Source organism: Oncorhynchus clarkii, chromosome 1, assembly GCF_045791955.1.
Source record: "Oncorhynchus clarkii lewisi isolate Uvic-CL-2024 chromosome 1, UVic_Ocla_1.0, whole genome shotgun sequence".
In the NCBI taxonomy this organism is placed as follows: Eukaryota; Metazoa; Chordata; class Actinopteri; order Salmoniformes; family Salmonidae; genus Oncorhynchus; species Oncorhynchus clarkii.
The window spans coordinates 77,628,791-77,653,309 of NC_092147.1; the positions used below are offsets into that span (position 1 = coordinate 77,628,791).

General features: G+C 43.3%; 1 protein-coding gene across 2 annotated transcripts in view; it reads right to left on the reverse strand.

The window, feature by feature from the left end:
- The window catches only part of LOC139412756 (echinoderm microtubule-associated protein-like 6), a 104,334-nt gene that overhangs the window by 58,229 nt on the left and 21,586 nt on the right, over positions 1–24,519 (reverse strand). For both annotated transcript variants that reach the window (XM_071159454.1, XM_071159447.1), the window contains 7 exons: positions 16,242–16,401; positions 9,072–9,170; positions 8,848–8,916; positions 6,317–6,502; positions 5,839–5,974; positions 2,345–2,546; positions 1,373–1,510 (listed from right to left, as the gene is read on the reverse strand). In XM_071159454.1, coding sequence (XP_071015555.1) covers positions 1,373–1,510; positions 2,345–2,546; positions 5,839–5,974; positions 6,317–6,502; positions 8,848–8,916; positions 9,072–9,170; positions 16,242–16,401 — 990 coding nt within the window. The remainder of the gene's footprint in view (positions 1–1,372; positions 1,511–2,344; positions 2,547–5,838; positions 5,975–6,316; positions 6,503–8,847; positions 8,917–9,071; positions 9,171–16,241; positions 16,402–24,519) is intronic.

Genomic DNA, 24,519 nt, shown 5'->3' on the forward strand with positions numbered 1-24,519 from the left:
TGTGTAAACTCAGCCAGTGAGCAGTAGCAGATGGACTGGGTCCGTTCATTGTCATTATGGACCAATTGCAACCATCAATGGCCACCAGATGATCATCAGCCGATCTCTCGCTAAACCCTCAATACGCACTAAATTCCTCCGCTGATCCTCCGCTGATCTCAATTGGAACCATTATTATTAGTCCATTAGTCCTGGACGCAGCTGTCAGCTGTCATAATCACGTGACTCTGCAACAACGAGTGATCATCTAATCAGCTGGTTTATTCTTGTGGGTTTTTCGTTACTAGCAAGTTTGCTTTAATATGCAGATGAAAGTAATCTCCCGTTAGTAGCATTTTAAGAAATCCAGCAGTAATGCACAGCGCTACCTTCTGCTTGTTATTTGTAAAGCCAGCTGAAACAATGAGGCAGCCTCGCCACTAGACTCGTCCTCCTACTGTTTCTCTCTGCGGAGGAGGCATTACAATGAAACCACCACAGTCTTATCACACCTGCTGCTCCCACACAAAAGCAATTTTACCAGCCCAGACTTGATTAACTCAACGTGCTGTAATTGTTAATCATGGTGCCAGTGATGGGTGTCTCCTATCCTGAAAAACTCCTAACCATTAGATATGGTGAACAGTAATTATAGGGAATAGCCTATGGGGAATATCAAGGTATACAGTGCACTATGTGGCTCAATAATCAGCCAACAGCTATAGCCAACGATGAGGTGTATAAAAAGTCAGAGTAACAAGTCAAACCCTTCTAAACATACCGTATCTCAGTAAAAACCATACAGCACAATAAAACATAGCCCCAGGCAACAGAAATTCAATCCAATCATAAAAAGCTGCTTCTGCAAGCTCACTCATTTCTAATAGACTGAATACAAATCAGGAGCACTGCTCACTTCAAAGTGCAGCGTGGGGATTAGCCACTTCAAAACGTATTGATTAACAGCACTGCGGACCAATTTACTATAACTTAATGGAAAGTGCAGGCCTGCACACTGGGTTTGCTGGGGAGTAAATTAAACTGAGGCCTTCAATCAGGCTTTAAGTGATGAATTCAGCATCTCAATATGGGACTGTTTAAACCCGAGGTTTTGGCCCACTGTAGGCTAGGTTTCATAACTTTATGGCCCTTCTTTACAAGATGTATCTGAAAAGTTTGATGCTGAAAGTACTTTCACCAGCTTTGGCATAATTCAACCTGCTGGGCACACACTGGATGAATCAATGTTGTTTCCACGTCATTTCAATATAATCAAGGAAATGACAAATCTTAGAAGCCTTTTTAAACCTTGAATACACTACACGTTTGAATTTCCTGCAACTACCGGGTGATCAAATGAAGATTCTCTAGGGACTAAAGATGTTAGCAGTACCTGACTCGGAGCACAGTGAAGGAGCCGTCCTTCATGCCAAGAGCAAGCTGAGAGCCATCGTGGCTGAAGGCCACACTGCGGACAGCCTCTTCCATGTTACAGCGAGCTATCAGGGTGTGGTCTGCCAGGCTCCACAACCTGAAAACACCACACACACACACACACACACACACACACACACACACACACACACACACACACACACACACACACACACACACACACACACACACACACACACACACACACACACACACACACACACACACACACACACACACACACAGCTATGAACATTGCCTCTGTAGAGACAGTCGTAATAGAGTAAATTATATGAGTAGTAGTTAAGTGACAGAAGTTTTAATTAGCTAGTTGCAGCTGCAGGGTGAAGGCTTGAATTGAGATGCAGTAGGTGTATGTGTGTGTATTTATTATGGTGTGTGCGCATGTGTGTCCACTTGGGCTCGTGAGCGTGTATGTGTGTGCATGTGTGTCTGTGAGACAGAGACTAATTGGCTCCTTGATTGGGCTCTCAGAGAGCTCTGTCTCTCCTGGTAGAGCAGGGTTGTGTGGGTCTGTGTGTGTGTTGTGGAGGGACTGATCCAGTTCTACTGATAGCAGACGTGAGGCCTCATTATGCATGATGTGTCCCCTGCACAAGCTGACACTGTGTCTTCTCCATAGGTAGCTCTGAACTAGCCTACAACTGTCCCTGTTAGAAATGTGAAGAACAGTGTCTTACAAACTAAGGGCTGTCTGAGAGCGAGGAGAACCAATGAACCAAACAGGACGAGTAGTACTGCGGGTCAGGGTTCACTGAGTGGATGTGATTAAGATGAAAAGTCTGGATGGAGTGGTGGATTAAAATAGAATGGACAGAGATGTTGGCCTGGGTGATAACTACTGGGTCTATAAAGATGCTCCTGAGGGAATTGATGTACGAGCTACATAGCTGCTGGAGATAATACTGACCGTACAGATCGATCGTCACTGCCGGTCACAGCGAGCGGTTTCTTGGGGTGGACGTCCAGAGCCCAGAGCTCTCCCTCACAGTGACCCTGAATGATGAGCAGAGGCTTGTCTCTGTCCCGAACCATCACCTCAAAGATCTCACTGTCCTGTGTCCCCGCCAGGATACGGTCTGCCCTCCAACACACACTACGGATAGACAGCCCTGAGAGAGAGAGGGAAGAGAGGGAGGAGGGATTTGATTTGATTTGGACCTCTTTTAGTCCTCATTTAGACTAATCTTCCAGGAGTCCTTAAATGTTAAAATACAATTTATAATACGAACACATTTCCACATATAACACACTATTACAAACAGACATAATATACTAACATAAAGACCCAATAAATACTCAATCTAAAAAAACATTGATTCTTCATCTACTATAGTCCCACAACATTGCTATGTATTATATTTAAATCGTTTTAAAATCATGTTTAAATTGATATATTGAAAGGTTTCTGGCTTGCTCAGTTAATTTATTCCATTTTTTTATTGCTCTAAATCGAAATGTTATTTTGCCCATTTCTCTTTTCTGTCTGGATAACGCATAGATGGTGGACAATCTATTCCTAGTATTTATGGAATGTCTGTCTCTTACCAACTGAATACTGTTGTGAATAGATTATGTTAAATTATGTATATTATGATATAAAATAAGCATGTTCCTTTCAATGATCTTATCGATTGATGACCAACCAAGAACATTGCGCATGACTGCAACAGAAGAACCATATCTAACCACATCTCCACCTTAAAACAATCCTTGCTGCTTTGTTCTGTGCATTCTGAAGCCTCCTAACTTGATGATGCATTTCCCCAGACCACAGAACAGGGAGAGGGAGAGAGAGGGAGACAGATGGATAGAGAGAAAGAGAGGGAGAGAGGACATGACAAATAATGAATGCTCTGTCATGTATAACAAAAGTGGTGGGTCGAATGCAATCCCACCCGTTCTTCAGCAGGTGATAAAGGGCAGCATCCAATCCACTTTATCATGTTTTACACTTCAATCAAGAGTTAGAAACTATTACACTCAGACAACGTTCTGAGTTTCACAGAGTAAATTGCAGAAGGAGAATGTGTGGCTGATACAGGTCGACTTTCATTTGGGAAGAGAGAGATGAAGCAGACAACTCTAGAGGGAGAAACAGATTGAGCTTCTTCAGCGAAGCCATCTCAAGCAAGCAAGACATCAGCAAGACATCACCCAATGCAAGACATCACCCAATGCACCTCATCAGTACTAAAAAGTATGTAATTCAGTCAGTAGAAGCACAGCTATAAATCCCCAGACTCTTGTTATAACAAGGGTAGGCCGTCATTGTAAATAAGAATTTGTTCTTAACTGACTTGCTTAGTTAAATAAAGGTTACAAAAAATATATTAAAAAACTCAATAGCATCACAGGATATGAAAACAATTATAAAACATTACCTGGCAACCAGAAACCAGCTACAAAAAAATGTATAAGCTAACAGCGTACCTGCAACCGAACCGGTCTCATAATCTGTGTGGACAAAAAATACCTGGCAACCAGATAACTCAAGTTAATTGGCTGCACAATACACTTCAGCTTGACACCCTGGGGGGGATAACCATTTCTGAAAAGTAATTACTTATCTCAGATGTCTTCTCTCTAAAACCGATCTGCAGTTGGGAATCAAACCTTCACTGGGACGCAACATTTTCAAGAACAGAAGTTGGAAATCCCTTAATACAGAGGGTACAGCAATCATTTGTAGAGCATTCTGATCTAGAGCCGCAAACTATTATGAAGGTTTACTAATTTACGTTTGGAAAAGTTATGCCTTTTGCATAATGACATTCCTACTGACCAAACCGACAAGATCGATTTAAACTCAATCAAGATTCATATTACAATATTTATTTCCGAAGGTCTTTGACCGGCCACCAAACACCCAACAATGCCAGTATCTAATCCCAGGGTGTCTGTGGGGCTTTCAGAAAGGCCATAGCCTTTATAACTGTCACTTTCCTGTGAAAGGTCAGATATTAGTATTCCCCACCCCCGGAGATGGCTGGGGACACAAAGCTTTATGGGGCTTTTACCAGCCCCTAGCTACCACTAACAGCCAAGCAGCCCCTAGCTACCACTAACAGCCAAGCAGCCCCTAGCTACCACTAACAGCCAAGCAGCCACATCTCAGAACAGAGGAGCAAAGGAAGGGAAGCGAGAAGAGACTCATTGATAATACATGAGTGCCACTGATGGTTTCCTCAACTTAGCAGGAGGCATAGAGCAGAAAGAAACAGGGAGTTGACTAAATGTCATCTGTCACAATGGTTTAGAAACCTTTATTCAGTTTCATCCATACAGCACAGACTCTCTCAGACCCGACCATCTTACATGTTTCTGTCTGATTTGACTAACATGGCTTCCTCTGGCTCAAATGGATTGAAATGGATGAGTGGCATTGATTTTCTCTCTCTCTCTCTCTCTCTCTCTCTCTCTCTCTCTCTCTCTCTCTCTCTCTCTCTCTCTCTCTCTCTCTCTCTCTCTCTCTCTCTCTCTCTCTCTCTCTCTCTCTCTCTCTCTCTCTCTCTCTCTCTCTCTCTCTCTCTCTCTCTCTCTCTCTCTCTCTCTCTCTCTCTCTCTCTCTCTCTCTCTCTCTCTCTCTCTCTCTCTCTCTCTCTCTCTCTCTCTCTCTCTCTCTCTCATAAATACACAGGGATAGGCTAATAAAACACCATGGCAGGGATCTCAATGAGCTGAACACACATTGGTCTCTATTAGGCAGAACACACTGACTTAAGTGACCTTCACATACTCACAGGTGTGTTAACCCCTGTACACATACATGAGTGTCTGGATCGACCTGCCCACACACCCCTGCATCAGAAGCGTGGACTCTGAACCTTAAATCTATAGACAGCACACACAACCCTGTGAGCTTAGATGGATCTCCTTATAAAGATGTGCCTCTCATCCTCTGTCTCTCCATTAAAAGACATGCTCTGCTTTTTTGACACCACACTCCAAAAAGCCTGCAGGCTCTAGTTTTATCTCATCTTGGTTATTGTCCAGTCATATGGTCAAGTGCTGCAAAGAAGGACCTAGTTAAGCTGCATCTGGCCCAGAACAGAGCCACACATCTTGCTATTCACTGTAATCAGAGGGCTAATATCAATACTATGCATACCAGTCTCTCTTTTGTGTGAACCCCAGAAAGAGTAACTGCTGCTTTTGCAACAGCTAATGGGGATCCTAATAAAATACAGGGACAAGCACAAACGTGCGGACCCTGAATAGATTTGATCAGCCTTCTGGCCCCCTGCTTCTCTGGCATCCTCCGGGAACCTGTGAAGGGCCTATCGGCTAATGCACACCGCTTAGACTATGTGACGTTGACAGATCAGAGGGCTAGCGCTCATCAACCAATGAGCCCCATGTTGATTAAACCAGGCCTTCAACCAGGCCTTAAAATAGGCCTACCTTTATACCCCTGCTCAGCTTCCCGAAGGTCGATCTTAGTGATAGGCTTGAAGTCCACGTCCCAGAGCCTGACACAGCCGTCACGCCCCCCCGTCGCGAAGCCCTCCTCACAGGCATACATGCTGAAGATCCCAGCCTACACACAGTGAAGTCAACTTTAGGTTTAGGCAGGGGGATTATCAAACTGTTCTGTGCAGAAAAAGGTACTTGAAAAGGAATATGATTTCAGACGGAGTGTGGGTCAAAAAGTCTATTTTCTGTATTGGAGACAAAAAAAGGGGCAAAATCCTAATTTTGAATGCTTTTCAACACCTTATAGATTTACATGGGATTCATAGGCAGGGAAGGGGAATTGAGTTGCTGCAGTGTACGCAATTATAGAATTGAGAAGGTTTGGGTTTAGCCAGAGCGGGAGTTTAGATGTCCGGAAGTGTACAGCCAATGGGTGTTGAGAATTAGAAGGACGTATTTCACTCACCCCGTGAGCGGCCTGCACTGTGCGCATTAGGTTCAGTCCTTTCCACACGTAGATATCCCCATTCAACGCTCCAGAGTACGTGACATCATCTTTAGCTGACGCAACACACAGAATGGTCTGTAGGTCCCCCGTCTTCCCGAATATACCCCGTTTTGGCGTCAAGGCGTTCCCGCAGAGAGCCCAGAACTAGAGACATGGAGAGGGGGAAGATGCAGAGGTGGCGAGCGAGTGAAAGAAGAAGGAGAGATGAGACAGGGAATGAGAGAGAAGTACAAGTATGCAATGATAGAGGGAGGAAAGGAAAGGTGAAAGACAAAAATTGGAGAGGTGAATAGAAAGGTGGATAAAACAGGCAATGGAGGAGAGATAGAGAGAGGTGGATAAAACAGAAGATGAAGGAGAGGTAGAGAGAGGTGGATAAAACAGAAGATGGAGGAGAGGTAGAGAGAGGTGGATAAAACAGAAGATGGAGGAGAGGTAGAGAGGGGTGGATAAAACAGAAGATGGAGGAGAGATAGAGAGAGATGAATAAAACAGAAGATGGAGGAGAGGTAGAGAGAGATGGATAAAACAGAAGATGGAGGAGAGAGAGATAGAGAGAGGTGGATAAAACAGAAGATGGAGGAGAGGTAGAGAGAGGTGGATAAAACAGAAGATGGGAGAGAGGTAGAGAGAGGTGGATAAAACAGAAGATGGAGGAGAGGTAGAGAGAGGTGGATAAAACAGAAGATGGAGGAGAGGTAGAGAGGGGTGGATAAAACAGAAGATGGAGGAGAGATAGAGAGAGGTGGATAAAACAGAAGATGGAGGAGAGTTAGAGAGTGGTGGATAAAACAGAAGATGGAGGAGAGGTAGAGAGAGAGGTGGATAAAACAGAAGATGGAGGAGAGGTAGAGAGAGAGGTGGATAAAACAGAAGATGGAAGAGAGAGAGAGAGGTGGATAAAACAGAAGATGGAGGAGAGAGAGAGAGGTGGATAAAACAGAAGATGGAGGAGAGAGAGAGAGAGGTGGATAAAACAGAAGATGGAGGAGAGAGAGAGGTGGATAAAACAGAAGATGGGGGAGAGATAGAGAGAGGTGGATAAAACAGACGATGGAGGAGAGATAGAGAGAGGTGGATAAAACAGAAGATGGGGAGAGATAGAGAGAGGTGGATAAAACAGAAGATGGAGGAGAGAGAGATAGAGAGAGGTGGATAAAACAGAAGATGGAGGAGAGAGAGATAGAGAGAGGTGGATAAAACAGAAGATGGGGGAGAGGTGGATAAAACAGAAGATGGGGGAGAGATAGAGAGAAGTGGATAAAACAGAAGATGGAGGAGAGATAGAGAGAGAGGTGGATAAAACAGAAGATGGAGGAGAGATAGAGAGAGAGGTGGATAAAACAGAATATGAGAAAGAGAGAAGGTGGAAAATGACAGGAAAGGATAGAGTGAAGAGGGAGGGAACAAGAGCACAGAGATCAGCGTTTGGAGATGCGTTGCTTCAATCACAACTGTTCATTTGCTAGCCAGCCTGATCTTCTCAGGGCAGATAGCATGGTGCTTGTTTCTAATAAAGCTCACAGCGGTTAATTCAAAGATGTACAGTATGTCTCATACCATAACTGGAGATGGTACTACACTCTTAGAAAAAAGGGTTCCAAAAGGGTTCTTCGGCTGTCCCCATAGGAGAACCTTTTTTGGTTCCAGGTAGAACTCTTGGGTTCCATGTAGGAACCTCTGTGGAAAGGGTTCTACATGGAACTAAAAAGGGTTCTACCTGAAACCAAAAAGGGTTTTTCAAAAGGTTTTCCTATGGGGACTGCCATACGAACCCTTTTAGGTTCTAGACAGCAGTGTAAGCGAAACAACTACAAATGTGATTATCCATTGCTACTCTTTGTGAGGATATTCCATGTACATATTTATTGTAAACTGAGGGCTCTTCAGTAAGTTCAGTTGTATCTGTGTGTGAATGTGAGTGTGGGTACACTAGGAGACAGCCCTTCCAGAGGGGAATGACAGACCAGATTACTGCTTTTGACCCAATGAAAACAATATGTTCCAGTCCCTCTAACACCACTTTCTCATTCTGCTGCTAGGATATCTGAGAGCACCTACTTACTCCTCCACGTTTAACAACAACCGTATAAACGTACATGTTGAAGAACAGGGGTTCCCAACCTAGGGGTCGCCCCCCTGTGGGGGGACCGTCCTTGATTGTTTCATTGTATTTAACTCTGCAATGCTTTGGTCTAGAAACAATCAGTAAAATGCAGAGGAAGAGGCAACTCTGATGAACATTGGTTTGTCTCAATGACATTCAGAAGCTGACCTATGATCTTCTAAAGTAAAACAAATTGGACAGTCAAATGTCAAAAAGAGATGGGAACCCCTGTTGTAGAACTTGAAAATAGACTGCTGCTGGCTGCATTGGGTAAGGGTAACCCATCCCAAGATTGATAGCTCCCCATAAGTTATTTTTGAACTTGTCTCAAAGGTTGTGCATGGACTGACTGAGCAGACTGTGTTGTTATTCTGAAGCTCACCTTGATGTGCTTTACCCCACAGCTCACCAGCCGGTTCTGCTGAAAGGGATCCCAGGATATATCGAAGATCTGAAAGACAGCCAAGCCAATAACACACAAACATTTCCTCTCAATCACACAGAAAGTCAAGACGCAAACACATTGTATACTCACATACACACTTAATCAATACACAACACACATACGAAAATGCAAACATGTGCACAGCACACACAACAGCCTACCCTGTCTGAATGTCCTGTCGCAGTGGCCAGAATCTTTCCTTTCTTCCAGTCCCAAACACACACTGTATTTTTGCCATCCAGCCCCACAGAGGCCAGCCGCTGAAAAGGAGAGAAAGGGGGACCTATTCATTAATCTGCAAAAGAAAGGAGGGAGGCTGTTTCTATTCAATGGAGAAAGCTTAAGAAATATTCATTAATATACTGTAAATGGAGGATTTTTTTCTTTATATTTTCATAATCAATTAAGTTACAGTACCAGTCAAACGTTTGGACACACCTTCTCAGTCAAGGGGTTTTCTTTATTTTTAATATTTTCTACATTCTAGAATAATAGTGAAGACATTAAAACAATGAAATAAGACATATTGGAATCATGTAGTACCCCAAAAAAGTGTTATATTTTATATTTGAGATTCTTCAAAGTAGCCACCCTTTGCATTTCAATTAACAGGTGTGCCTTGTTAAAAGTGAATTTGTGGAATTTGTTCATGCATTTGAGCCAATCAGTTGTGTTGTGACAAGGTAGGGGGGTATATAGAATATAGCCCTATTTGATAAAAGACCAAGTCCATATTATGGCAAGAACAGCTCAAATAAGCAAAGAGAAACGACAGTCCATCATTACTTTAAGACATGAAGGTCAGTCAGTCAATGTGGAACATTTCAAGAAGTTTGAACATTTCTTCAAGTGCAGTCGCAAAAACTATCAAGAGCTATGACAAAATGGCTCTTATGAGGACCGCCACAGGAAAGGAAGACCCACAGTTACTTCTGCTGCAGAGGAGTTAACTGCACCGAAGATTGCAGCCCAAATAAATGCTTCACAGAGTTCAAGTAAGAGACACATCTCAACATCAACTGTTCAGAGGAGACTGTGAATCAGGCCTTCATGATCGAATTTCTGCAAAGAAACCACTAGTAAAGGACACCAATAAGAAGAAGAGACTTGCTTGGGCCAAGAAACACGACCAATGGACTTTAGACCGGTGGAAATCTGTCCTTTGGTCTGATGAGTCCAAATTTGACATCTTCGGTTCCAACAGCCGTGTCTTTGTGAGACGCAGAGTAGGTGAACGGATGATCTCAGCATGTGTGGTTCATGAAGCATGGAGGAGGAGGTGTGATGGTGTTTTGCTGGTGACACTGTCAGTGATTTTTTTCGAATTCAAGGAACACTTAACCAGCAGGCTCCCACAGCATTCTGCAGCAATACGTCATCCCATCTAGTTTGTGCTTTGTGGGAATATCATTTGTTTTTCAACAGAACAACGACCTAAAACACACATTCAGGCTGTGTAAGGGCTATTTGACCAATAAGGAGAGTGATGCATTAAATGACTTGGCCTCCACAATCACACAACCTTAACCCAATTGAGATGGTTTGGGATGAGTTGGACCGCAGAGTGAAGGACCCAATTGAGAACGTTTGGGATGAGTTGGACCGCAGAGTGAAGGAAAAGCAGCCAACAAGTGCTCAGCATATGTGGGAACTCCTTCAAGGCTGTTGGAAAAGCATTCCTCATGAAGCTGGTTGAGAGAATGCCAAGATTGTGCAAAACTGTCATCAAGGGTGGCTACTTTGAAGAACCTCAAATATAAAATATATTTTGATTGTTTAAAACTTTTTTGGTTACTACATGATTCCACATTTGTTATTTTATAGTTTTGATATCAATGTAGAACATAGTAAAAATAAATAAAAACCATGGAATGAGTAGGTGTCCAAACTCTGGACTGGTTCTGTATATGGTACTGCATCATTTCAACATGGATATTAGGGTAATATTTGGTAGATACGTTGATCAATGAGATTTCATCCTATTTTCACCCACTCAAAAAGACAGCCAGAAGTTTGTTGAATTCCCAATGTGTTATCACTATGCTTTCAACCATCTAAAAGCATGACCAAATTCCAAATGAAAATCAATGTCTGATATTTTGTTTATTTATACAACAACTGAATGTGTTATCACTGTGCTTCAATTTATAGCACAACCACATGACATGGATTGGAGTTGAGATTACATTAAATGTACATGGTGCAAGTGATCAATGCTGTTCAAGATTCTGAGCAGACTATTACAGCAATTATGAAGATCTCCACAGACCTGCCATGACCTATGCATGCTATCTGGAACATGCTTTATGTGATTATATAAGACTTATAGTTACAGTAACCTCAACATGTGGCCATGGATGTTACTCACTACATTAAGATAGCCTTTAGACTATTTACTATATTACGAAAGTAATATTGAGTTGTGTTTGGTTGACAATGCGAACAAATATCAACATTTAAAAGAGATGTGTCTACTGTTTGGATACTTAGAGCTAAGCCACTGGCTTAATCTTATTCTTTTATTTATTTAACAAAAGTGTTTGGTTATAATGGAGACGTGAATCCAACATATCATTTCTTAACTTGTTGACAAGTTAATAGGCAATTTACTGTATTGTGAAAGTGATATTGAATTGTGTTTGGTTGTCAACACTATCAAATAACAACATTTGAAGGATTTTTTTCCTGCTTGGATATCTGATAGCTCCATCTGTGCCACTGAGTCTGGCACTGAGTTGGTCTACGAATGAATCATTTATATTTTGGATTTGCGTCTTGATTTCAACCAAAAATCTAAGTTAAAGAATAGGACTAATTCAAACTTTAAATGCACTTTACAGTTTGATTTTATTTAATCCTATTCTTTAACTTAGATTGTTGGTTGAGATGGAGACGTGAATCCAACATATAAATTATTAACTTATTAACTGAAATCAACCAGAACTTGAACCCCTAGGAGTATATGTGTCTATGTTTAGTTTAATTGAAACCCTAGGAGTATATGTGTCTATGTTTAGTTGAATTGAAACCCTAGGAGTATATGTGTCTATGTTTAGTTGAATTGAAACCCTAGGAGTATATGTGTCTATGTTTAGTTGAATTGAAACCCTAGGCCTATATGTGTCTATGTTTATTTTTATTTGACCTTTATTTAACTAGGCAAGTCAGTTAAGAACAAATTCTTATTTTCAATGACGTTGTCCTGTTGTCCTGTTGGAAGGTGAACCTTCGCCCCAGTCTGAGGTCCTGAGCACTCTGGAGCACAGAGCTCCTGACTAGTCTCCCAGTTCCTGCTGCTGAAAAACAACCCCGCAGCATGATGCTGCCACCACCATGCTTCACTGTTGGGATGGTGCCAGGTTTCCTACAGACGTGACGCTTGGCATTCAGGCCAAAGAGTTCAATATTGGTTTCATCAGACCAGAGAATCTTGTTTCTCATGGTCAGAGTCTTTAGCTGCCTTTTGGTAAACTCCAAGTGGACTGTCATGTGCCTTTTACTGAGGAGTAGCTTCTGTCTGGCCACTCTACAATAAAGGCCTGATTGGTGGAGTGCTGCAGAGATGGTTGTTCTTTTGGAAGGTTCTCCCATCTCCACAGAGGAACTCTGGAGCTCTGTCAGAGTGACCATCAGGTTCTTGGTCACCTCCCTGACCAAGGCCCTTCTCCCCTGATTGCCCAGTTTGGCTGGTCGGCCAGCTCTAGGAAGAGTCTTGGCGGTTCCAAACGTCTTCCATTTAAGAATGATGGAGGCCACTGTGTTCTTGGGGACCTTCAATTCTGCAAACATTTTTTGGTACCCTTCCACAGAGCTGTGCCCCGACACAATCCTGTCTCGGAGCTCTACGGACAAATCCTTCAACCTCATGGCTTGGTTTTTGCTCTGACATGCACTGTCAACTGTGGGACCTTACATAGACAGGTGTGTGCCTTTCCAAATCATGTCTAATCAATTGAATTTAACACAGGTGGACTCCAATCAAGTTGTAGAAACATCTCAAGGATGATCAATGGAAGCAGGATGCACCTGAGCTCAACTTTGAGTCTCATAGCAAAGGGTCTGAATACTTAAATAAGGTATTTATGTTTTTGTTTTTTTATACATTTGCAAAAATGTATAAAAAGCTGTTAACTTTGTTGTTATAGGGTATTGTGAGTAGATTGATTCGGGGAAAAAAAATATTGAATCCATTTTAGAAGAAGGCTGTAACATAACAAAATGTGGAAAAGGGGAAGGGGTCTGAATACTTGCACTGTACATGCTTTATAGAGTGTGGATCAGTTTGTGCCCATTGGGAGGGGAAATATGACATAATTTTCCCATTTGACAGCTGCAGAGACACAGTTCACAGGCAGCATAGCAATTTGCAGCTAATAGAGTAAGACCTTGAACAGCACTACTAAAAACATTGGCTGTATTTTATCATGCTCACCGTAGAAAGGAATGCAAATTGTTTCCAATTAGTCTGGCGGAAATTACCATTTAGGAAGTTAATTGTTAATTACCCATCTTATGAGACAAAGGAGCAAGGCATTTAGGAACATTTCTGTTAACTGTCTCCCTGCACACAACATTTTACAGGGATTTGTGGGATGACAAAGAAATATGACTAGATAAAAACATTTATTAGACTTAAATGTCAGGGATATTTCAGATGTGATGCTCCAAAATAAGGCATTTCTACAAATTGTATAAAAGAGAGTAGATGAAAGCCAAATGTAAGTTGACCTAATGTGTTTAACTGAATGGCAGTGAAAGGTAATGGGTTTTCATAAATCAATACATTTCAGTGGGAGAGAATATGTTCTCTTTTCCTTAGGAAAACCTGTTCTGTCATTTTTGTGGTTTGCCACAACCATTCATCCACAAATCCATTTAAATCCCAACCCAAAAAGACATCCATCTGCCTTATATTACACCCAGAGTTGTTTACTCGCTGTGCACACAGGGGTTCCAAGAAAACAGCCATCTAATGCATTTTAGAATGGAGCTATATGATAACAAGGCCAAAATGTCTTTATGATTGACCAAGGGTCTGAGGTAAACTTTGCTTGCTGCCCCTCCCTGGTTCAGATACTCGGTAGCATTAGAGTTGGTGAGGAGAGCCAGGGCTAATGCTACTGAGTATCTGGAAGAAGAGGAGAGAGGGGGGGGGGTTGGTGAGGAGAGCCAGGGCTAATGCTACTGAGTATCTGGAAGAAGAGAGGAGAGAGGAGAGAGAGGTGGGGGGGGGGGGGGTTGGTGTGGAGAGCCAGGGCTAATGCTACTGAGTATCTGGAAGAAGAGAGGAGAGAGGAGAGAGAGAGAGAGGGAGGGTTGGTGAGGAGAGCCAGGGCTAATGCTACTGAGTATCTGGAAGAAGAGAGGAGAGAGGAGAGAGAGAGGGAGGGTTGGTGAGGAGAGCCAGGGCTAATGCTACTGAGTATCTGGAAGAAGAGGAGAGAGGAGAGGGGGTGGGAGGGGGGGGGGGGGGGGGTTGGTGAGGAGGGCCAGGGCTAATGCTACCGAGTATCTGGAAGAAGATAGGAGAGAGAGAGGAAGGGTTGGTGAGGAGAGCCAGGGCTAATGCAGCCGAGTACCTGGAATAAGAGAGGAGAGAGGAGAGAGAGAGGGGGGGGGGGGGGGGGGGGGGGGTTGGTGAGGAGAGCCAGGGCTAATGCTACTGAGTATCTGGAAGAAGAGAGGAGAGAGGAGAGAGAGAGGGAGGGTTGGTGAGGAGAGCCAGGGCTAATGCTACTGAGTATCTGGAATAAGAGAGGAGAGAGAGGGGAGGGGGGGTTGATGAGGAGAGCCAGGGCTAATGCTACCGAGTATCTGGAATAAGAGAGGAGAGAGAGGGAGGGTTGGTGAGGAGAGCCAGGGCTAATGCTACCCAGTATCTTGAAGAAGAGAGGAGAGAGAGAGGGGGGGCGGGTTGTTGAGGAGAGCCAGGGCTAATGCTACCCAGTATCTGGAAGAAGAGAGGAGAGAGAGAGAGGGGGGGGGGGGTTGGTGAGGAGAGCCAGAGCTAATGCTACCCAGTATCTGGAAGAAGAGAGGAGAGAGAGAGGGGGAGGGGGGGGTTGGTGAGGAGAGCCAGGGCTAATGCTACCCAGTATCTGGAAGAAGAGAGGAGAGAGAGAGGGAGGGTTGGTGAGGAGAGCCAGGGCTAATGCAGCCGAGTACCTGGAAGAAGAGAGGAGAGAGAGAGAGGGGGGGGGGGGGGGGGGGGGTTGGTGAGGAGAGCCAGGGCTAATGCAGCCGAGTACCTGGAAGAAGAGAGGAGAGAGGAGAGAGAGAGGGGGGGGGGGTTGGTGAGGAGAGCCAGGGCTAATGCAGCCAAGTACCTGGAGGAAGAGAGGAGAGAGAGAGAGAGGAGGCGTTGGTGAGGAGAGCCAGGACTAATGCAGCCGACTTTCATCACAAACCCTCCCTCCCTCCCTCCCTCCCTCCCTCCCTCCCTCCCTCCCTCCCTCCCTCCTTCCCTCCCTCCCTCCCTCCCTCCCTCCCTCCCTCCAGATACTCGGCTGCATTAGCCCTGGCTCTCCTCACCAAGCTATCCCCTCCCTCGCTCCAGACACCCAATTACTTAGGGAGCAGCGAGACACATTCTTCCCCCACCGCAGCCTCCTCTGACGTGACATTGCATTTGTCAACTCTAAAACCACAATGAAGGCAACGACAACAGCAACCATCCCTTCCCTCTGTCCCCTCCCTCCGTCCCCTCCCTCTGTCCCCTCCATGGATCCCCTCCCTCTGTCCCCTCCATGCATCCCCTCCCTCAGTCCCCTCCCTCCGTCCTCTTTCTCCATCCCCTCTCTCCATCCCTGGTTGTAACTTACTGGTCTTGTAGGGGGAAGTCAATAGGCTGCTGCTGCTGTAGGAGACTCTCATAGAGCCCCATCCATCAATCTAAAGGTCATAGGAGAATGGTGCTGTCCCAGCATTCCTCCCAGTAAACATGATTAATGAGAGGGCTGTACATCATCCCCAGTCTGCACAGTTACCCAGCAGGCTTCACTTCTCTCAGCAACCCACCACCATAATCCCATTCCCACGGCAATAGGCTATGTGATACTCTTTTTATATTTCATTCTTTTCCAGTTTTCAGTTCTGTTCCATGAACCGGTTCCAACCCCTGAGTATGACCCTACAATCTGGCAAATGATGGAGCACTCACATTGCTGCATGACAAAGTATTGTTGTTTTTCAGTGAGACTCCAACAGGTTTTCCTTGGTAACAGGGTGATAGGACAGGAAACCATCCACTAAGACAAGAGGTGAATGAGAGACAGGTGCATGCAGGAGTGTGTGAGGTGAGTCAGGTGTGAGGTGGTGTGTGTGTGTCTCACCTGTCCATCTGCGCTGAAGGCCAGGCAGGCCACTCCATGGGAGTGTCCGTCCTTGAGGACAGAGATGGTCTGTACGCTGAAGGTGTCCCACACACAGATGTAGGGTTCCTTCCCTACCTGACCTGTTGCCACCAGAGACCTCTCAGGATGAAGGCCGAGGCTGGAGAAACAGAAGAGGAGATATAACAGGGAATTAGGCAATACGACAGGAAATACGCACACAATGCTGTTGAAAGAAACTCATGAAATTCAGATGAAATATGTATATATTCTTTGGCTCTTTCTGGTTAAAACAGGGCGTGCCCACTCTTACTCAGGCCAGTGGTCTACACACCCAGGCCAGGGTGTGTAATTCAGTTGCAGAGTGACTCCAGCTTTAGCACTCAAAAAACCTGATATTGCCTACATTTCTCTTTCATTACAAAAGGGGTTATCATGTGCTTGATTTATCATTGACATTACTACTCTTGGAGTAATACACAGTGTTTGTTCCTTTGTCATTAGCCATTTTCAGCCCTATTCCTAAGTCAAAGGTCACAGTAATGTTTATAAGTGTATTTCATGAAGTAGTAGTACACTCAACATACAGCATCGGTAACATCTAGCTCAAGAAGCTCATCTGATAATGTCTCTGTCTGATAGCGTTCAATCTGAAACTCAATAGGTTATTGACCCCACAGTGGGTCATTGGTAGCTCCAGGTGCCAACCTCCTTCCCTTGTTTATGAAAGGTGCCCTAGTGTTCTATAAATACATGTGATTAATGGCATCATTACTGGGGCCTGGCCGAGCAGCAGACATTAGTGTGTTACTAGCATCAGCCACACAGGGTCAGGGATCATCACACCACCAATGGACTGAGGAAAGGGAGGCGGCCACGCCCAGTACCACTCAACACAGTGAAGTCCGCTGTGACCTTGACCACAAACACAGTACAGAGGAGAAGTGGTAGCCTTACAAACCAAGCCTTGCCATTGTAAACGGTCCAATCGTACAAATGAGGTTAAAAGGACCATTCCTATCAGGAGAAATGTCCTGACAGTACAAAGCAGACATGACAGTACACACTGCACAGCACAGCACATCGACATGTCTTTCTTTCTCGTTCTCTTTCCTTGATCTCTCAGTCCCTGAATGTCTTTCTCTCTCTCTGCTCAGTCTGACTGTCTCAGACTCTTTCATCTCAAAGCCTCTTTCTGTATGAAGCTCATGGCTGTAAATCTGGGCTTGGAGCTCTGCCTGGAGCAGAGGGAGGAAGGAAGTAGACAGAAATAAAGGCTCTGAGAAAAGAAAGGGAGTGGGAGAAATGGAGAAACCCTCACACAAGAGGGTAAGAGAGAAAGAGAAAGAGAGAGAGAGGGAGCTCAGTTCTACTCAGCTGACTCTCATTCCCAGGCAGTCTATGTCCCAGCTGGCCCTAACAAGAGCAGACGTGCAGAGCTTTCTGATGGAGATGGAGAGACTGTGGCATGAGAGCAAATTTGCAGAGGTTTCAATGGGCTGTTGGGTTTGCAGAGGCCAGGGCCAGGAGCAGAGGGACTGTACGTGAGGACAGACATCAGTAGATGCTCCATTCATGCGGTGTGTGATGGCAGCCTAGCCAGAAAACTGTCAGTGATGGATAAACCTGTTGATTTATTGACAGCAACAATCACGATGAATGTGTTTGAGTACATTACATTAAAAAAACACGAACCAGAAGGAAAATATGTATTTTAAAAGAGAAACCCCCATATCTTTTTTTGACAAATGTAAAATAATATACATACAAATTTGATCATTGATGAGATGATTTATTATACTAATCCATTATTCATAGACAAAATGGTAAATAGTGAAGAACACCGAGTCAGTGCCAGTAGGACCAGACTGCAGTATCAGACTCTGGTCACACAAACAAACAGTAATGTGATACTCCTCTGCAGACGGCACAGGGAAATCCCCCTGGGGAAGGAAATCAGAGCCAGACAACACTGCTGCCACCTACCCCCCCCCCCCCCCACACACAAAAAGAAACACTGCTGCCACCTGGGAGAGTCTCCTGATGCCTGTTCTGATGCCCTACCTACCTCAACAGACTGTTGCTGTCTATGCAGCATCGGTGCTGTAGGAAGAAAGACACTGTCTATCAATCACTATCTCAATCATTTTCTTCTGTCATATTCTCTCTGAATAACGCTACAAGTTAAGGTTCCTCAGTACATGCAACAAGGTTGGTGACAATCTTTCAGTTCATCTTATTAACTGATTCACAAGATTCATTTTCTGTTGTCCAATGCCTGCCAGCGCCGTATGTGAACAGTATAAGCTAATGTGAACCAATATGTCTCCAGGGAACAATTTAACAAACAGTGCACTAGCAACCAACCTGCTGACAGCATGGTTGCCTTGACAACCGGACAGCCAAGGACACAGGAATCAAGATTAAGAATTAAAGTTTAACTAGAGGTGAAGTATCAGCAGACGTGGACAACAAACCTACACAAGGTCATTAACTACACAAGAGCAAACCATCCTCAACCAACAAAATGTCCCACAAAATATATCCTTCTGTAGCATACTGCCTTTATGTTAAGAACACAATATTGAGATAAATTGAAGAAAGGTACGCACCCTAGAAAAAACCCATATGTAGTCTCTTCTCTCCAGCAGAGCACCTTGAGGCTGGCGAGCACGACTAGGCTGTATGTAGCCTAAATTGCTCCTTTAAAAGGCATTAATAACCATGAAATAGAAGACAGTGAGAAGGATGGGTCTGTCCCTTTCCACCATTGATAAGAAAAATACATACATTCCACTCTCTCACTAAAAACGGTATTTTCATTAGATCTGGAATTGCAGCTACCCTGAAGGAGTATGATGAATAGAGCTCAACTGGGCCAATCCATTACTCACTATGCTGCCATGTGACTCTGTCTTATCAGAAAGCCCTGGTCCTAACTACTTCATACACAGATCCTTAGCATTTAGACCAGGGGTGTCAAACTCGTTCCATTGAGGGTCGAGTGGCCGCAGTTTTTTTTGGTTTCTCCTTTCAATTTGTGTCCAATTAAGACTTAGACAACCAGTTGAGGGGAGTTTCTAACTAATCACTGACCGTCATTCATCAATCAAGTACAAGCAAGCAGCGAGAACCGCAGACACTCGGCCCTCCGTGGAATGAGTTTGACACGTGATTTAGAGTCATGGAATGTTGAGATTGAGGCAGAACTCCTTGAAAACGCTGCAACAGATCCAATCAGTTCTAACAGAGAAGCGTAAATCAATAAAAATCACTAATGTGATAGCCTACAATCTCTCCATGACATAAAACATCACCCTATAGTTCACTCTAACAGGCACCTAGGTCTACTTAGCATTCACCTTAACATTGTCATTCATCCAACCTACACTGCTAACCCCTCACACATCCACTCTACAACCATACCACTCCCTGTTTCCTCTAACCCTTCCGTGACCTCTGCTGCTCGTGATGTTAGTCTGACTTCCTGTAATCTTTCCCACTCATTACTAGTAGTTTCTCTCCTGTAATCGTACCCTCTCTGTCACACCCTGATCTGTGTCACCTGTCTTTGTGCTTGTCTCCCCAACCCGTCCAGGTGTCATCCATCTTCCCCATTATCCAGTGTATTTATACCTGTGTTCTGTTTGTCTGTTGCCAGTTCGTTTTGTGTCATCAAGCCTACCAGCGTTTTTGCCCGTGTGCCTGTCTTGCTCTAGTTCCTTTTTTCTTGTTTTCCCGGTTTTGACCATTCTGTTTGCCCTGACCCTGACTGCTGTTCTGCACCTTGTCACACCACCCTGGATTACTGACCTCTGCCTGCCCTGACCCCGAGCCTGCCTGCTGTTCTGTACCTTTCGGACTCTGCTCTGGATTACTGACCTCTGCCTGCCCTTGACCAGTTGTTTGCCTGCCCCCCTGTTTTTGTAACACACTTCGAAACTGTCTGCATCTGGGTCTTCTCCTGAGCTTTGACACTCTCATAATTAGTGAGTTCCTCTCCTGTAATCTTGCCCTCTAATAATTAGTGTTCCTCTCCTGTAATCTTGCCTTCTCATTATTAATGTGTGTTCCTCTCCTGTAATCTTGCCTTCTCATTATTAGTGTGAGTTCCTCTCCTGTAATCTTGCCTTCTCATTATTAGTGTGAGTTCCTCTCCTGTAATCTTGCCTTCTCATTATTAGTGTGAGTTCCTCTCCTGTAATCTTTCCCTCTCATAATTAGTGTGCATTTCCTCTCATAACTAGTGTGAGTGACTCTCCTGTAATCTTTCCCTCTCATAATTAGTGTGAGTTCCTCTCATAATTAGTGTGTTCCTCTCCTGTAATCTTGCCCTCTCATAATTAGTTAGTTCCTCTCCTGTAATCTTGCCCTCTCATAATTAGTTAGTTCCTCTCCTGTAACCTTGCCCTCTCATAATTAGTTAGTTCCTCTCCTGTAATCTTGCCCTCTCATAATTAGTTAGTTCCTCTCCTGTAATCTTGCCCTCTCATAATTAGTGAGTTCCTCTCCTGTAATCTTGCCTTCTCATTATTAGTGTGAGTTCCTCTCCTGTAATCTTGCCTTCTCATTATTAGTGTGAGTTCCTCTCCTGTAATCTTGCCTTCTCATTATTAGTATGAGTTCCTCTCCTGTAATCTTTCCCTCTCATAATTAGTGTGCATTTCCTCTCATAACTAGTGTGAGTGCCTCTCCTGTAATCTTTCCCTCTCATAATTAGTGTGAGTTCCTCTCATAATTAGTGTGTTCCTCTCCTGTTATATTGTCCTCTCATAATTAGTTAGTTCCTCTCCTGTAATCTTGCCCTTTCATAATTAGTTAGTTCCTCTCCTGTAATCTTGCCTTCTCATTATTAGTGTGAGTTCCTCTCCTGTAATCTTGCCTTCTCATTATTAGTGTGAGTTCCTCTCCTGTAATCTTTCCCTCTCATAATTAGTGTGCATTTCCTCTCATAACTAGTGTGAGTGACTCTCCTGTAATCTTTCCCTCTCATAATTAGTGTGAGTTCCTCTCATAATTAGTGTGTTCCTCTCCTGTAATCTTGCCCTCTCATAATTAGTTAGTTCCTCTCCTGTAATCTTGCCCTCTCATAATTAGTTAGTTCCTCTCCTGTAACCTTGCCCTCTCATAATTAGTTAGTTCCTCTCCTGTAATCTTGCCCTCTCATAATTAGTTAGTTCCTCTCCTGTAATCTTGCCCTCTCATAATTAGTGAGTTCCTCTCCTGTAATCTTGCCTTCTCATTATTAGTGTGAGTTCCTCTCCTGTAATCTTGCCTTCTCATTATTAGTGTGAGTTCCTCTCCTGTAATCTTGCCTTCTCATTATTAGTATGAGTTCCTCTCCTGTAATCTTTCCCTCTCATAATTAGTGTGCATTTCCTCTCATAACTAGTGTGAGTGCCTCTCCTGTAATCTTTCCCTCTCATAATTAGTGTGAGTTCCTCTCATAATTAGTGTGTTCCTCTCCTGTTATATTGTCCTCTCATAATTAGTTAGTTCCTCTCCTGTAATCTTGCCCTTTCATAATTAGTTAGTTCCTCTCCTGTAATCTTGCCTTCTCATTATTAGTGTGAGTTCCTCTCCTGTAATCTTGCCTTCTCATTATTAGTGTGAGTTCCTCTCCTGTAATCTTTCCCTCTCATAATTAGTGTGCATTTCCTCTCATAACTATTGTGAGTGCCTCTCCTGTAATCTTTCCCTCTCATAATTAGTGTGAGTTCCTCTCATAATTAGTGTGTTCCTCTCCTGTAATCTTGCCCTCTCATAATTAGTTAGTTCCTCAACTGTAATCTTGCCCTCTCATAATTAGTTAGTTCCTCTCCTGTAACCTTGCCCTCTCATAATTAGTTAGTTCCTCTCCTGTAATCTTGCCCTCTCATAATTAGTTAGTTCCTCTCCTGTAATCTTGCCTTCTCATTATTAGTGAGTTCCTCTCCTGTAATCTTGCCTTCTCATTATTAGTGTGAGTTCCTCTCCTGTAATCTTGCCTTCTCATTATTAGTATGAGTTCCTCTCCTGTAATCTTTCCCTCTCATAATTAGTGTGCATTTCCTCTCATAACTAGTGTGAGTGCCTCTCCTGTAATCTTTCCCTCTCATAATTAGTGTGAGTTCCTCTCATAATTAGTGTGTTCCTCTCCTGTAATCTTGCCCTCTCATAATTAGTTAGTTCCTCTCCTGTAATCTTGCCCTCTCATAATTAGTTAGTTCCTCTCCTGTAACCTTGCCCTCTCATAATTAGTTAGTTCCTCTCCTGTAATCTTGCCCTCTCATAATTAGTTAGTTCCTCTCCTGTAATCTTGCCCTCTCATAATTAGTTAGTTCCTCTCATGTAATCTTGCCCTCTCATAATTAGTTAGTTCCTCTCCTGTAATCTTGCCCTCTCATAAATAGTGTGTTCCCCTCCTGTAATCTTGCCCTCTCATAAATAGTGTGTTCCTCTCCTGTAATCTTGCCCTCTCATAATTAGTGTGTTCCTCTCTTGGAAGCCTGTGTCCTCGGGAAAACCACCATCTGCTCCAGCAAAACGATAGCAATATCACCCTGGCTATTCTTAGCAGCCACAGAATCAGCTCAGGCTAAAAACAGCAGAGAGGGCCTCTGCCAAGAGAGGCTGGATTTCACAGTAAAAAGCAATAAGTCTGTTTATAAATGATTCAACCAGGTTGGAGGGCAAAGAGGGTAGATAAACAGGAGAAAATTAAATGGTGCTTCGTTTGTGTTGCCTCAGAAGATTCAATAAATCCCTCTGCTCCTGAGGAAGATGTTTACCTTACAGCAATAGCTCAGCCAAGAGACAAAAACATTCAAGAAACATAGCTAGAACTCATAGTGAAAAGGTAATCATTGAGCTTCATTCGTTGGGCTACTGTACTAATGGCTACAGCATATTTTGTATGAGCAGCAGGAAATATAACCAATTAGCAATGGAAATTCTGCAATAAGGGGAATAATTTAAAACATGAATAGTCTCAGTTGATCTATAATGAGTGCAATTCCTCCGAACATTTGAAATAACTTAATGAATAAGAACAATAAGGGCTCTATTTTAACAAACCTTACACAAATCTGTAAAACCTTACGCAACGGCGCTATAGGTCCGTGTGTCTCAGAAATATTTTTGCTATTTTCACAGCAGGAATTATGGGCGCAATAGCTGGCGGTGGTGCAAAAGGGCTGGGTTTTCATGAATAAATTAGTTGTAGGTGTGTCCCTTCACTGGCCAATCAGAACACGCTCCATGGCTAAATATGTGGTTGCTTCAAGTTGTGTTTAGGTGTATTTGGTTATCAACTTTTATGTTAGTCCATTATAAATAGCCTATAGAAACAAAATATAAAAATGTAGGCCTATCCCATATTTGCTAAATATGTTGAACATGTTTGTTTTCCACATTGTACTAAGTAGACTAATTGCATGGCTTCAATATGAAAATATATATTTTAAACATAGCATTAGCACTGATATAGGCTTACAGTAAATGTCTGAGTACATGTCTGAGCTATGCATACATTGTCAATATGCAAGATTAAATTCACTATTGAAAGGACGTAAAAAAGACAGTGAATAATTCTAATCAAATTCGAATAAAACGACACAACAACTTGTTTTGAATAGTCTAAATACAGCTACAGGCACCATCATTTCTCCACTTTGGCATATAATATTAAGACAAAGTAGACTATGGAGGGTTTTACGCACGTCCAAAATTCTCAATATCCAATATAACGAGAAAGGGGGAATGTCCACTTACCGTTATACTGTCCCCAAATGTTTTATAAACATCTTGAAACCTTCTTACAGATCATATTTGCACTTCTACAAAAATAGCAGACGGCTTCTAAATTGCATTACAGCGAGCCATGCGTTCTCACCATAAAGCCATGGACAGTGAATCATTCTAATAAGCTTGGTTTTAAATCAAATTTGACGACAACAATATTCCTAAATAAGATGGGATCAGAATCATGATATCATAAATTGCATATCTCGTTCCATTAGCAGGCACACGTAGGCCTAAGGCCAAGGTGTCACGTTCTGACCTTAGTTCCTTTGTTTTGTCTTTTGTTTTAGTATGGTCAGGGCTTGAGTTGGGTGGGTTGTCTATGTTAGTTTGTCTATGATTTTCTATTTCTGTGTTTGGCCTGGTATGGTTCTCAGAGGCAGCTGTCAATCATTATCCCTGATTGAGAACCATATTTAGGTAGCCTGTTTTCCATTGTGTTTTGTGGGTGGTTATTTTCTGTTTAGTGTTGTGTTGCACCTTACAGGACTGTTCG